This window comes from Podarcis pityusensis (assembly GCF_964106645.2).
Source record: "Podarcis pityusensis genome assembly, chromosome: 3".
NCBI lineage: Eukaryota > Metazoa > Chordata > Lepidosauria > Squamata > Lacertidae > Podarcis > Podarcis pityusensis.
This window is the reverse complement of record NC_138026.1, coordinates 86,284,760-86,298,239: the sequence shown is the minus strand read 5'-3', so window position 1 is coordinate 86,298,239 and position 13,480 is coordinate 86,284,760. Positions and strand designations below refer to the sequence as shown.

The 13,480-nt window shown below is 41.7% G+C and overlaps 1 protein-coding gene across 1 annotated transcript in view; it reads right to left on the bottom strand.

Annotated features, from left to right (window-relative positions):
• Window positions 1–13,480, bottom strand: part of DNAH8 (dynein axonemal heavy chain 8) — a 138,772-nt gene that overhangs the window by 23,234 nt on the left and 102,058 nt on the right. Inside the window, 10 exon segments of the mRNA XM_081000066.1 lie at window positions 315–388; window positions 1,924–2,126; window positions 2,281–2,399; window positions 3,876–3,997; window positions 6,691–6,881; window positions 7,711–7,963; window positions 9,953–10,058; window positions 10,411–10,593; window positions 11,754–11,909; window positions 13,054–13,209. Of these exon segments, the coding sequence (XP_080856192.1) occupies window positions 315–388; window positions 1,924–2,126; window positions 2,281–2,399; window positions 3,876–3,997; window positions 6,691–6,881; window positions 7,711–7,963; window positions 9,953–10,058; window positions 10,411–10,593; window positions 11,754–11,909; window positions 13,054–13,209 (1,563 nt within the window).

The window sequence follows — 13,480 nt, the reverse complement described above, 5'->3', positions numbered from 1 at the left end:
AATAAAAATGGACACTCCACCCCTGAGACCGTTCCATTATAACTATCCAACCTCCCAAAATTTCAACACCTTTTGCAATTGTTTGATGCCTTTCCATTTTAATAGTACAAATTCTACAAATATCTTCCAAATCTTCTCAAAATCATTTCTCCCGCATATTCCCCATCTTACCTTAATAGCACATGTTCATTCATCATTAATAGCTATATGCCACACCTCTTTATACATTTTTTAAAATGGAAGTTCAAAACCTGAGTCGGGGTGGGTGGAATCTTAAAAAAACTCAAGCGAAGGGATGAGGTATGTATACATACCTGTGACATTGATGTCTGAATAAGCTTGCGTGCATGAACTTCTTGCCCTTGTCCCATAGAAATAGCTCTGTTTTCTACAACAAGTGAAATGGTAGAATGATAATAAGATTACATAAATTTGTACTCTTGGTTGCAGGCAAGTTTTCAAAAAGCGTGGAAGCACTCCCCCCCCCCCTTTTGCTAATTTGGCTTTTCAATTCTATGCTTTAACTTATTAAAGAATCCTATGCATATTGTATTCATTTAGCAGCTATACAGCATTGTATATTTGTAAGACTTCACTGAATGTTGGCCTTTTATATTATTCATGTTTGTGCTGCCTTCCCTTTGCTACGAACCAATTAACTCAGTTAATTTAGTATATCACTTTGCTGCATGCATGAAGGTCTTTTGATGCCAATGAGAATTAAGTTAAGGAATAAAGGTAAAGGTAAAGGGACCCCTGACAGTTAAGTCCAGTTGCAGACGACTCTGGGGTTGCGGCGCTCATCTCGCTTTACAGGCTGAGGGAGCCGGTGTTTGTCCGCAGGCAGTTTTTCTGGGTCATGTGGCCTGCATGACTAAGCCGCTTCTGGCGAAACCAGAGCAGCGCATGGAAATGCCGTTTACCTTCCTGCCAGTACCTATTTATCTATTTGAACTTTTGGGTGTGTTTTCAAACTGCTAGGTTGGCAGGAGCTGGGACCGAGCAACAGGAGCTCACCCCGTTGCGGGGATTTGAACCTCCGACCTTCTGATCGGCAAGCCCAAGAGGCTCAGTGGTTTAGACCACAGCGCCAGCCCTTAAGGAATAAAGCCAGAGGTAATTTCTGACTCTTTCAAGAAGTTATCCTCTGTGGTAGTTAGCACTGTTGATAGTTGTGATGGCAGCAAATGTCCACCTGCGTAAGCTGTAATAACAGAAAGGCAGCAAACTTTTTATCTGTCAAGAGCTGCATTCCCTTAAGTGTAATCTGTTGAGGGGCTAAATGCTGACAGTGGGTAAAACCATAGCTTGTGGCAGACAGGGTTGCCTCCTTTCCTCATTTTCTACCACCCCCTTCTCTTCCTTGCTCCCTCTTTCCTCCTACCCAGTGAGCTACTAACTAGAGGAAGGACAGATCACTCTTCCAAGAGGCCTGAAGTGGCCACTTATGGCAATATTCTCTCCCCGCCCCACTTTCCATTTCTCTACGCATTTCAACCGCCCCCCCCCCCGCTGTCCTGCCCTCCACCTCTTCTTCCGAGCTCCTCCCATCACATGAAATAAGGCCAAGTACCACATGAAACTTGGTGGCACGTTACCCACCCTGTCCTAGATCAAGAAAGAGACATTTATTACAGAATTAGTGAAAGCTCCTCTAACAGTAGCCTCAAGGGCCTTGAAATCTGAAGATCTTTCTAGCCCTGCCTTGTGTAACAATTGGCTTTTTATTAATGGACACCTCCTGCTTGAACAATTGAATACAACCCTCATTACAAAGTTGCTGAAGTTTTTTCAGGATTGTTGATGAGAGGGCCCACTGCAAATTCAGTGAATTATTACAAAAACCAAATTTACCAAAGTGTTTTTTTCTTTAAAAAAATATATCAAATTCTTATATTGAAGAATAAAATATTATATTTATACCCAGTTTAAGTTTCCTGGCCAATGCATCAATCTGGATAGTTGGATCAGATCCCATTGATAAAAAACAGATGAGCGGGGTTCGCTTGTCACTTTCCTCCCAAGTTTTCTCTAAGTTTAAAATGACTGGCTCTGTATACTTTTCATTCAGTGAATCTGCAATGTACTTCCTGGCTTGAGAAAGTGTGCGATCTGGACACCACGACCTAGGAATGAACATATTTGGTGAGGCTCAAACTGAGTGTCAGTTTCATCTACGTGTCGTTTTTTTCTGAGGGAAATGCAGCATAGCGATTAACACGCAGCACTCTTAGAAGAATGCTAGCAAAACAAGCAATGCTGAAATTGCATGATCCTCACCTGATAAGCAAAAGTTTACGAAAAGTATCTAGAGAGTCACTGTATCCATCAGGAATCGTTTCTTCCTCTGGAGCCTCCTTGTCAAACCAATTCTTCCACCCCTTCTCATTACGACAGATCTAATGTACCAAATGCAATAGACAAACATAGTTTTCCCATGAAAGTATGCTCATGACAATTTTAGAAAGTTACACTTCAGTCAAAGTCATATTTCATAGAATCACAGAACTGTAGAATTGGAAGGGACTTTTGGGGTCATCTAGTCCAGCCCCCTGCAATGCAGAAATCTCAGCTACAGGATCTATGACAGATGGCCATTCAACCTCTAGTTTAAAAGCTACAAGGAAGGAGAGTCCACCACTTTCTGAGTAAGTCTGTTCTACTGTCCAACAGCTCTTACTGTCAGAAAGTTCTTCCTGATGTTGAGCCAGACTCTTCTTTCTTGTAACTTGAAGCCATTGGTTCGTGCCTACTCTCTGGAGCAGGAGAAAAAAAGATTGCAGCATCTTCTATGTGACAGCCCTTCATATATTTGAAGAGGGCTATCATATCTCCTCTCAGTCTTCTTTTCCATGCTAAATATACCCAATTCCCTCAACTGTTCAATCACATCACATTAACCCTTTCTTTATGACCCATCTAGGAGGCAAACGCCACACCCAGGGACTGCCCCGTCCAGTCCCCTGCCCTCAAGGAAAGGCTCTTTGGTGTGGCTGTCTGCCCCCAGCCTGTTTTCCAGCTGCACCCAGAGCTTGGTGGACCTTTGCTTCAAATCCCACCACCCCCGTTTCACTGCTGCAGGATTGGAGGGGATGGGGGAGGGAAAAGAAATGAGGGGTGCAGAAGATGAGCCCTGAGATATTTCCCCCCCCCCCCGACATAGGAGGTGAGGGCTTACTGAGCAGCTCTGACTGCTGCTTAGAGAAGGAGGCTTAGCAGACCATCCCAGAAAGTTCTGCTCATGTTAGGTAGAACATGTTTTTGAGGGGTGGGGTGTGTCAGTATTTGTGGTTATTTATATGCCCACATATAGGCGCACAGGAAACTGCCTTGTACCAAGTCAGACTATTGGTCGATCAAAGTCAGTATTAGATGGACTATTGGTCCATCTAAGTCAGTATTGCTCACTGGAAGGACAGATCATGAAGCTGAGGCTCCAATACTTTGGCCACCTCATGAGAAGAGAAGACTCCCTGGAAAAGACCCTGATGTTGGGAAAGATGGAGGGCACAAGAAGAAGGGGACAACAGAGGACGAGATGGTTGGATAGTGTTCTCGAAGCTACAAACATGAGTCTGACCAAACTGCGACTAAACGACTAAACAACAACAACAAATCAGTATTGCCTACAACTGACTGGCAGTGACACTCCAAGGCAGTGGACGTTCCCAGCCCAACCCAGAGATGTCAGAATCTGGGACCTGCTCTGCCACTGAGCCAAGGCTATTCTCTTGAGGGAAAAAGATAGCATGTCATTAGGGTACGAAACTAAGCAATATTGGAATTAATGGCCACGTCTCAATTCTCTAAGGCAAAAGGATACAATGTCTGTGGGAAACAATATACGGAACAGAAAGGAAGACAAGTGAGCCCACCTGGTTCATAATTTCAGAAAATTGCGGTAGTTTACTCAGTTCTACCAGATTCAACCATGTCATATCAAGAATCCAACGGAATGGTTTGGGAGGACAAGCTTTTAGGTCCAGTGCTGCACCCCCTGATTAAAAACAATCATCACCATTATTATTACAGAGTACATACATGTTATGCTTAATATTATTAAATTTGAATTTTAGACTATCAGAAAAATGGCAGTCTCTATCCCACCAAATAACAGAGGAAGCAAACACAGTCCACAGGTACGTTTTGCACGAGTTTTTGTAGACAAACTTGTTGTGTAAGCTCTCTGGAGAAATGTGTGTTACTACCAGGGTTGGCCCACCCATGAGGCAAGGTGAAGAAGGATCCACAGGGGCAGCAGATTCCAATGTATATCTTTATTCCTTGCTTGTTCTTGATGTAGATCTTCACTCACTCCTTCCTGGGTGGGGAGGGGGCACCCTTTTGTGGTTCACCTCAGGTAACAATGTGTATTGTTCTGGCCCTGGTTAGTACCATGCAGCTCTCCTGGATATTTGTCTCCATTTGATATGACTGAAAACCCATGAACATATAATCTGGTGAGTAAACCCCATTGACCCCCATGGAATTGACTTCTGAATAAATATGTTTAACAAACACTGCATGGCACAACTGGGATCATGGCACAACTACAGAACTTCATAGGACTTACTTCTGGGTGAGGACAATAGTCTGAGTGATGTTGTGAGGTTGTTCAGACATCAATATGCATGGATTGGTACCTTCTAAGCATGAATAATATGAAGGTGTTGTCAGTGTGCAATGCAGCCTTTACAAGGACGCTAAAGGATTATCTGGTGATGTAGGTAGTTTCAATTTTTTCACCTGCTGATGTTTTGTTGTGCTATTGACTGAGCATAGGATTGTGAGTATGCTATTATGTCAGCGTTAACCTTGATATAGCGACCACCAGGATCATAGGATCACCCTGCCTGGAAACAGTTTCAAAATGCCTTTCCGGTAAAATATTACAACATTATTTCTCTAAAACCAATGCTTTTTGTATTATATCTAAAAGCATGTAGGATGAATGCCTAAAATATGCCATTATCCTCGTTATTAATAATACAGAATCAGTTTTTTGCAGTTATTATAGCCTCATTGTTTGCTACAAACTTTTAATTGCCCTTATTTCATAGCCTTATACCTGATTAGCATTTTAATTCATTCTCCTTGCATCTATGACATCTATGATGGTAATGTATTATGGGTAATTTTACATTTTTGTATGACACATATACTTTCCTTTATGTGAATAACTTCCTTTTAGAGAGGTTTTTCCATGACTAATACAAAATAAGAGCCAAGACTAATTCGTACAGTGTCACAGGCCATACTCCATCAGCAGCATTGCCTTCTTTAATATTTAGAATTCATATAAAGCTTTTATGTTTCAAAAACAGTTGGTGCATTACATGATTAATTGGCCAGAAGTCCTTCTGAAGTGTTCCCATAAGAACAATAGCAGACAGGCCTTCTTTGTGATCAATCAAAGCATGCCCTGACCACATTTTAGTCATCAGAAACTGTAGCTCCCATTCAAAGCCATGGTCTTAATCAGGGACAACCAAAATGGTGCCCTCTGCATGTTGGATTACAACTTGCATTATCCATTGCTAGCCATGCTAGCTGTGGCTGGTGTGTGTTGTAGTCCAAAAACATCTGGAAGCACCATGTTGGCTAACCCTAGTCTAAACAAAGCACAGTTCCCCAAGTTTGGAAGTTACCAGGAACTGTAGTTAGTTTAAAACTAGAAGCTTTCTCGTCCTCACAAAGGGCAAAAGAGGAGGGAGACATTCCACAAACCCATGGCTTGCCACAATTTGTATTCATAGCAGGAAACAATTGTTTACAACTACAAATGAACTTGTATACCATGAGCTAAGAGACACATACGTTTTAGGCTGCGTTCCTGTTTCCGGTTACACAAAATTAATGCCCATTTACTACAGTAGAAGTAACCTGCACATCAGTCTTTAAGCAGTCTTGCATCCTCAGTAAGGTTTAAAAGCCTGCTCTGTCACCATGAATGTATTTGAATAAAATTGATGTTCTAAAAAATTTAATAATCAGTGTGGATATGCATAAGGATGGCTTACGGTGATGATGGATATGCAGGGCAGGAAAGATACCAACAAGTGCACAAGGTCACCAGCATGGCTAATGAGCATTCTCAAGAAGGCTGTTATTCCAGGACAACGAGCTCCCAATTCCTCTGATGTGGATTGGGGGGTGGGGTGGGGTATGGAAGGTCTGTGCTGCTGCTGAGATCTGTGTGGGCTCACAAGTCACAGCTGTGCTGTAACTGACCCAAGCAAAGCTTTTTACAGCAGCACAAAGCAAAGTATCAGAAGTGAATGAAGTGCTTCCTTCAGGCAGTGAGTGAGTGACAGCTCCAGGATGCTGAGTGGAAAGTTCCAGACTAAACAATGCTCCAACTGGGTGCATTTGCCCTCTTCCTACTGTCACTCAGCTGAGCTGGAGGGGAGCACTTCTACCCCCCACCCCGAAGAAATGGAGCCTGGGGGGCTTTGCATAGGCATCTGGGGGGCCACTGTGAGAACAGAGTATGGGAGTAGATGGGTCTTTGGACTGATCCTGCGGGGCTCTTATATTCTTAAATTCCTGTTTATACATTCCAATGGCTTTAGGCAGTTGCCCACTCTTGTTTAGTGTTCCATACAGGGTTGCTTTCAGTATAATATGCAAACATGTATCCCATTACAAGCTTTTGTAACAAGGTAGAAATAATTCAGAACTAGTAATTACCTTTAATTAGTGCTTGGAACTCCTTTGGCTTGATTTGACCCCTCTGCAGATCAATTTTTAATGTCAGAAGCAGCGTAAAGAGAAATTTATGGTTTTCATATAAACCTCTAACAGAGTATGTGAAAGTTTCATATGTCAAAAACTCAATAATATTTGTGATCCTTTTCTGTGGAATAGGGGACTTATCAGATCTAAGGCATAAAAGCAAAGCAACAAAGTAAGCAAACAGATTCACATCAATAAGCTCAAAGCGGCTCACATCAACTGCACAAAAGTTTACACAATAAAATATAGCAGCATTTCAAGTAAATTCGCTAAAAGAAAAAGTAATATACAAAAAGTACAATATTTAATATACAAAAGAGGGATACAAATATTAATAGACCAAGCATCTCATATTAATAAATATATACAATGAATTGTTTCTGCTTGTGTTTGTGCAAAGACTTCCACTTGTTCAGTGTAACATCCCCTCTGCTTCCTCTGCTCATGCACACATACCCAATTGCCCCAAAGGGTTGGAGGAATCCCTAGAACAGACATGGGCAGGAGCACTGGGGGAGGAGAGGAAAATCCATTAAGCAGTCAAAAGCACTTGCCTGAACAAGACAACTACACTGGATGCAATTCTAAGGTTAAACAATCTACTAATAAGTCACATTAAGGTCTAAGAAAAGAAATACAAAAATATGTTACGCATTTTGGGAGGGGTTAGGCTGAATGCACGGACCCTCTTTTAATTCTTACTGTACCTCATTCAAAAGGAAACAGGAACCTAGGGTAAGTGCCTGAAACCCCTGGATTCTTGCAGCGCTTGGAGATTGGGGTGACATGCAACATTTATAATCTAAATAGCAGCAAACGGCAGTACAGTTAAGCAAAATGAAATGTTGCTCTGAGCAACAACCCCAAAGTCATTCAGGACTTGGCCCAACTAGATTGGGTGAAAATAAGCCTGAAGCAGAGGGGATGGATTGGGAAAAGATACAGGCGTCTGCAGAAATAACACGGTATTCTTACCTGGCCATGGACTGATCAAATAGTTTTAAGAACTGAGCTAATGAGGTTTGGTACATTGTATTGACCATGCTCATTTCTGTGATAAGAAAATAAAGAATGCTTCCTCGTGTAGCAGCTGGACGATATTCCTCTTGTGCCGTGTTAATTTTTTTCTCAGTTTCTCCTGCAACTTCCAGCTTTTCAGATACCTCTGTAGCAGTTTGTTTAGTTGTCCTCAAAACACCAATTAAAGATTCGTCATCCACCAAAGACCCTAAAGGGCACCAGAGGAAATGTTTGGTAATGGTGCTTTTTAATTTCCTGTACAGAATTCAGAACTCAATATGGAAATAAAATCAACCAGTTCCTCTATCAGAAAAACATAATTTAATTAGTACAAAGAATGCAGGCCAAGCAGTTAAAGCAAAGTGGTTCTTTGCATTCTAAATGAGCCAAATAAGGGTTGCCCAGGCATTCTGCTGGTTGCTTCTCCTACACCATGCTATGTATCTTTCTGTAGACAGCCTAACAACTAATTATGATGAAGGAAGAACACTTCATCCCAAAAGCTGGGGTCTCTTTTTATTCCAGTGGAGAGACAGCATGTAAGTGGAGGAAATTAGTAAGAAACAATTAGCATGAACAGCATTACCACAAGGCTTTTTGGGGCAAAGGCTGGAGCCTCAGCAGGGCCTATTATTGCTGATGATGGGGGGCTGCTTAAAAAAAAATCCTGACACTGAGAGGACCACAGGGAAGCAGCTGCTGCTGCTGCTACTTGCAGTGAGCTACCACCTGAATTCCCTCAAAATGCTCACTGTCCCTGCATCCAACATACCCCCACTATGGATGGATTCTATGTTGAAGCCAATTAGGGGTGATTTAAATGGTTGCCTGCTGCAGGCAACAACACCCACCCAATGCTCCTCTCTGTCGCTGGCCCTGCTGCTGCCTCTTCTCTGTCATATGCCCCGTAGACGGAAAATAGACTGGGGGAGATCTTGCCAATTTCCCTGCCTTTGAACACTAAATGGCAGTGTTTATCATCTGCTGGGTCATCCTCCATGGAGAAGGAACATTGGAAGCTGCCTTATACTGAGTCAGACGATTGGTCCATCAAGCCCAGCACTGTCCACACTGACGGGTTCAGACACTCTTCTAGCCCTGCCTGAAAATTCTGGAGATTGACCTTCTACACGCTAAGCAGATGCTCTGTCACGGTGGTCCTTTCCCAAAAGAGAAAGGAGGGTCCATAGCCTCCTCTGTTTTAGCCACAAAGAACCTCAACCGCTAGTCTGCTTCATCTCAATCACAGAAGTGTGATCTATCCATTTCAGACAGAAACTTCTGCTCTGTAGTTGTTTATCTTTTCACCTTGCACATCCAGTACTTCACATATTAATATGGTAGGAAGGACATAGGTAAAGGTAAAGGGACTCCTGACCATTAGGTCCAGTCACGGACAACTCTGGGGTTGTGGCGCTCATCTCGCTTTACTGGCCGAGGGAGCCGGCGTTTGTCCACTTGACAGCTTCCAGGTCATGTGGCCAGCATGACTAAGCTGCTTCTGGCGAACCAGAGCAGCGCACAGAAACGCCGTTCACCTTCCCACCAGAGCGGTACCTATTTATCTACTTGCACTTTGATGTGCTTTTGAACTGCTAGGTGGGCAGGAGCAGGGACCGAGCAACGGGAGCACACCCCGTTATAGGGATTCGAACTGCCGACCTTCTGATTGGCAAGCCCTAGGCTCTGTGGTTTAACACACAGCGCCAGCCACCCGCGTCCCAGGAAGGACATACTTGCATGCATAAGAATGTCGGAGAGGTTTATCTAATGAATTAGGTGTAGTACTCGCAAAGAGAACACAGCATTGCAGAAGTAAACCTATTTCTCTGGACTGGACTGGACTGGACTGGACTGGACTGGACTGTAGCGGCTCAAATGATTAGATGCTTCTCTGTACCAATAAATAAACAAATAAACCTCTGCAGATAGAAATGAGATGCCAAGAAACCCTTTCTCCTCAGTGCGTAACATCCTATATGCAGGGGTTATTTATTTATTGTATGAAGGATTCAAGTATGCCCCCTATCTGCAGGCTGAAGTAGTGCAGTCCAGGTACAAGCTTTCAACTGCATTTATTTCAGGTAGAATTAGATCTTTTAATATGGTAAACCAGAGACGTATGTCCCTAAACTTAATGGAAGCAGACCGATGCCAACCTTAATAAATACGAAATGAATATAAGTTGATACACTACCTTTAGTTGCAGTTAATTTATAAAGCAAGTTGTCTTCAAGTTCTTTCATCTTCCGTTTATTGTATGTTACATCTTCCATGAGTTTAATTCTCTCTGCTTCCAATTCCTTTGTTAAATATCAAGACAAACTGTCTAAACATTTTTAGCATTGTGTTATGATGAAATTGCCCCAATCATAATCTGTTAGCGCTTGCACATTTATGTTTTTTATAATTTAAAAGAGACTGCTGTATCATTATATTTACACTAAGGATAAGGAATTTGTTCAGTTGATTTTTCTTCTCCCAAGTTTCCTTCTTTCCAAAATTCATCCCCATCTACTCCAGCCACCACCTCAAATCACCATGACTTGCTAGCAGGTTCTAGACCAGCATTTCAGAATTAGAAGATCAAGCATCAGTAAAGCATTATAGTTTCATTGTTTTGTTAGTGCATGAGGTCATTCTTGGTGATCTTACCTGTTTCTCTGTAAGAATTACTCTCTTCAATAACTGATTTTCAAGCCCTTTCATTGTAACAGTAAAATCTATTACTGATGATTTGGCATTGATCTCAGGAGTGAAGGCAGGATTAGGCAATTTTGTAGTGATATAAAGTTTAAATGTATTCATGACATCTACTTCCTTATCTCCAACTTTCACCTAAACAACAATTCAAAATAACAATAACAGATATTGCATTCTAATCTGCACATATAATTATTCATTCAGGAAGATGTGCACACTTGAATTTATATTAAACATCACAATTGTTCATTTACAATTAAATTTGCTTAATCTGTGTCTGTGCTACAAATAATTATTAATATTCTATGTAGCTGTAAAATCTGGTTTATGTCCTTTTCCTCAGTTTTTCATTAAATCATAATGTGGGTCTCCACCCCTAATTTATCATCACAGAGTCCTGCAGCAATTGCACAAATCAAGAAAAACAATGTTATTAGAATGGTAATGTTACTGTTTATGGTGCATTTTAAATTTTTTCTCATAATCTTCAGGTTGCACTCTTCCAGTACCCATAAAGTGGGAGGCAGAGATGAGGAAGGAGCTTCTGGTATGAAGAGGAAACTTGCCTGCAGCTGCAATTTTGTACCTATCACTGGTGATCAGAAAACACTGGTAGGCACCATCATAGATTGGTTCAGGCCAAATCAAACCACTAGACTATAGAAAAATGAATCAAGTCGTCTCAGTGCTGAATTTAGGGTGGTGTGGGAGGTTCCCCCACACAACGTGCCAAGCTGAGGGGGCACAAAGTTGAGAAGATCCATAACTGAGAAGATTCATTTTGGGGTGCGTAGCATTTCTAAGACCCTCCCTGTCTGAACTACTAATTACGGTGAAAGAGAAGGGACTCCATGACTACCCTTTAAAAAATATGCTTCAGCCCCCTTGATTTTGATGGCATTCACAAGTGCAAAGATGTAGTGGGAATGTGTGTTTTAGTTATTTATTTAATAGATTAATACTTTGTACCATGCATTGATCTCATGCGGTGTTAATGAAGTGTTATGGGGGGTGCTACCTGCTAAAAATTTGAGAGGCAGGGAGGAGAGAATAAGAACTCTGCCCCCAAAGACTGACAAAAACGCAACAAAACCACTTGTGAAGCAGACCTCTGACCAATCTACCCCTAAGATTCTGAGTTAGAGAAGAAACTTGACACATGATCAAGAGGGTTTCCCCCTATTTGGCCACAGGATTTATTTCATTTGCTTGCTCAGAACAGATGCGATTAAACATTTATCACACTTTTAAATAAAATTTATTACAGTCATAGCTCTTTTATAAAGGTAACTAACCTTGAAAGAGGTTCCTGATTTAATGAAGTTCTTTTCTAATATATTATCAAGTGCAGGATCTAATTCTTCACTTATATCCTCAATTAAAAGTGGTCTCCCCAGAGAGAGGGCGTCCTCTAGGTGTGTGCGGAAATATTTATGATTCAGAGTTGTCACCTTAGAAATGGAAACAGTTTATTCTTACAAGAAAGATACTTGGCAAGGCACCTTCCTGTTACAGTGTTAATTCTTAGAACACCTTTACCTCTCTGCAATCCTATTCCTACTTACCTGAGCATAAGTCTCATTGTGCTATATGGGGTTTACATCTGAGTAGACATGATCAATGGGACTCTGATGTCCCATTGCACTAGCAGACCTCATTCCACATGCTCAGAAAGTTAAGCGCCTCCCATAGTGTGCAAAGTATTTTACAAGTTTTTTATGCTTTCTATGGCAGGCCACTGAGGCAGAGAGATTTCAGCCTATAAAACCGTGACTGAGATAGGATTTGAATGTAGCAGTTTCTTTTCCTGAGGTTTTGGCTGAGTGACTTGCACTTCAGACACTTCAAACCACTGAAAGAACTGAGAAATATATGTAAAGGGTGGGGGGGAGTGCCCTGGAAGGGTATGAATACAATTGCCTTTCTTATATACAGTGGTACCTCGGTTAAGAACTTCATTCGTTCCGGAGGTCCGTTCTTAACCTGAAACTGTTCTTAACCTGAAGCACCACTTTAACTAATGGGGCCTCCTGCTGCCACTGCGCCGCCACCGTGCGATTTCTGTTCTTATCCTGAAGCAAAGTTCTTAACCCGAGGCACTATTTCTGGGTTAGTGGAGTCTGTAACCTGAAGCATATGTAACCTGAGGTACCACTGTACAGCACTTTTTAAAAAAGAAACGAAAAGAAAGTGCAGGTACTCACCATGAAGTTGTTGCAGTAAGTGCCACATTTTAAACATTTGGGGAGGTAGGGGCATGTACTGCATACCCTTGAGTACCCCCCAAAAAGCACTGCTTAAATATATGAGTGAGAATGTCTAGAAGACACTAAACACGTATCTGAAAGTGATGCTATTATAAGAGTTCAAAGAAAACTCATGCAAACCCACCAAATAATGTGTGGGTGCCTCAGTTGATAAACTGAAAGGGTGCAGAGCAGTATACTCTGTTCAAGAGTTTATTATGGATGCCGGATTTGTGCGAAGATTTAAACGCTACTCATATTTACTGAAAATATGTTTCCAGAAGAAAAAAAAAGGCATTTCCAGGGAGAAAAAAAAGCACCCTTTCCTTTAAAACTTTGCAACACTTACTTGTAAGTCATTTTCCTTTTCTTTATGTTTAATCCATGTTTTCCCTTGCGTCTGCGGGTCTATCAAGAGTGGGTACCTTGTCGCTTTAGTGACAATTATGCCATTTTGAACTGAGAGCTCATCTCCTGGAAGGCCTTGTAGGTTCCATTCGCTAATCTGGGCAACGAGAAAAAAGTCATCACTTCCATAACCAATAACAAATTGACGTTGTTCAGAGATATATTGGCAGTGCAAACAAAGGAGCACATTGTTAAATTATGGAATTTGGTCCCTCAAGAAGAAGCAGTGACAGTCACCAGCTCACCACCACCAAGTTACTCTCTTGCCTTAAAAACTGTGGTGATACTAAAGCTTATGCCAAAAGCTCCTGCCTTTAAGATGCTACAGTAGCTTGTGTTCTTTTATCTATTCAAGCTGTTGGTGCACG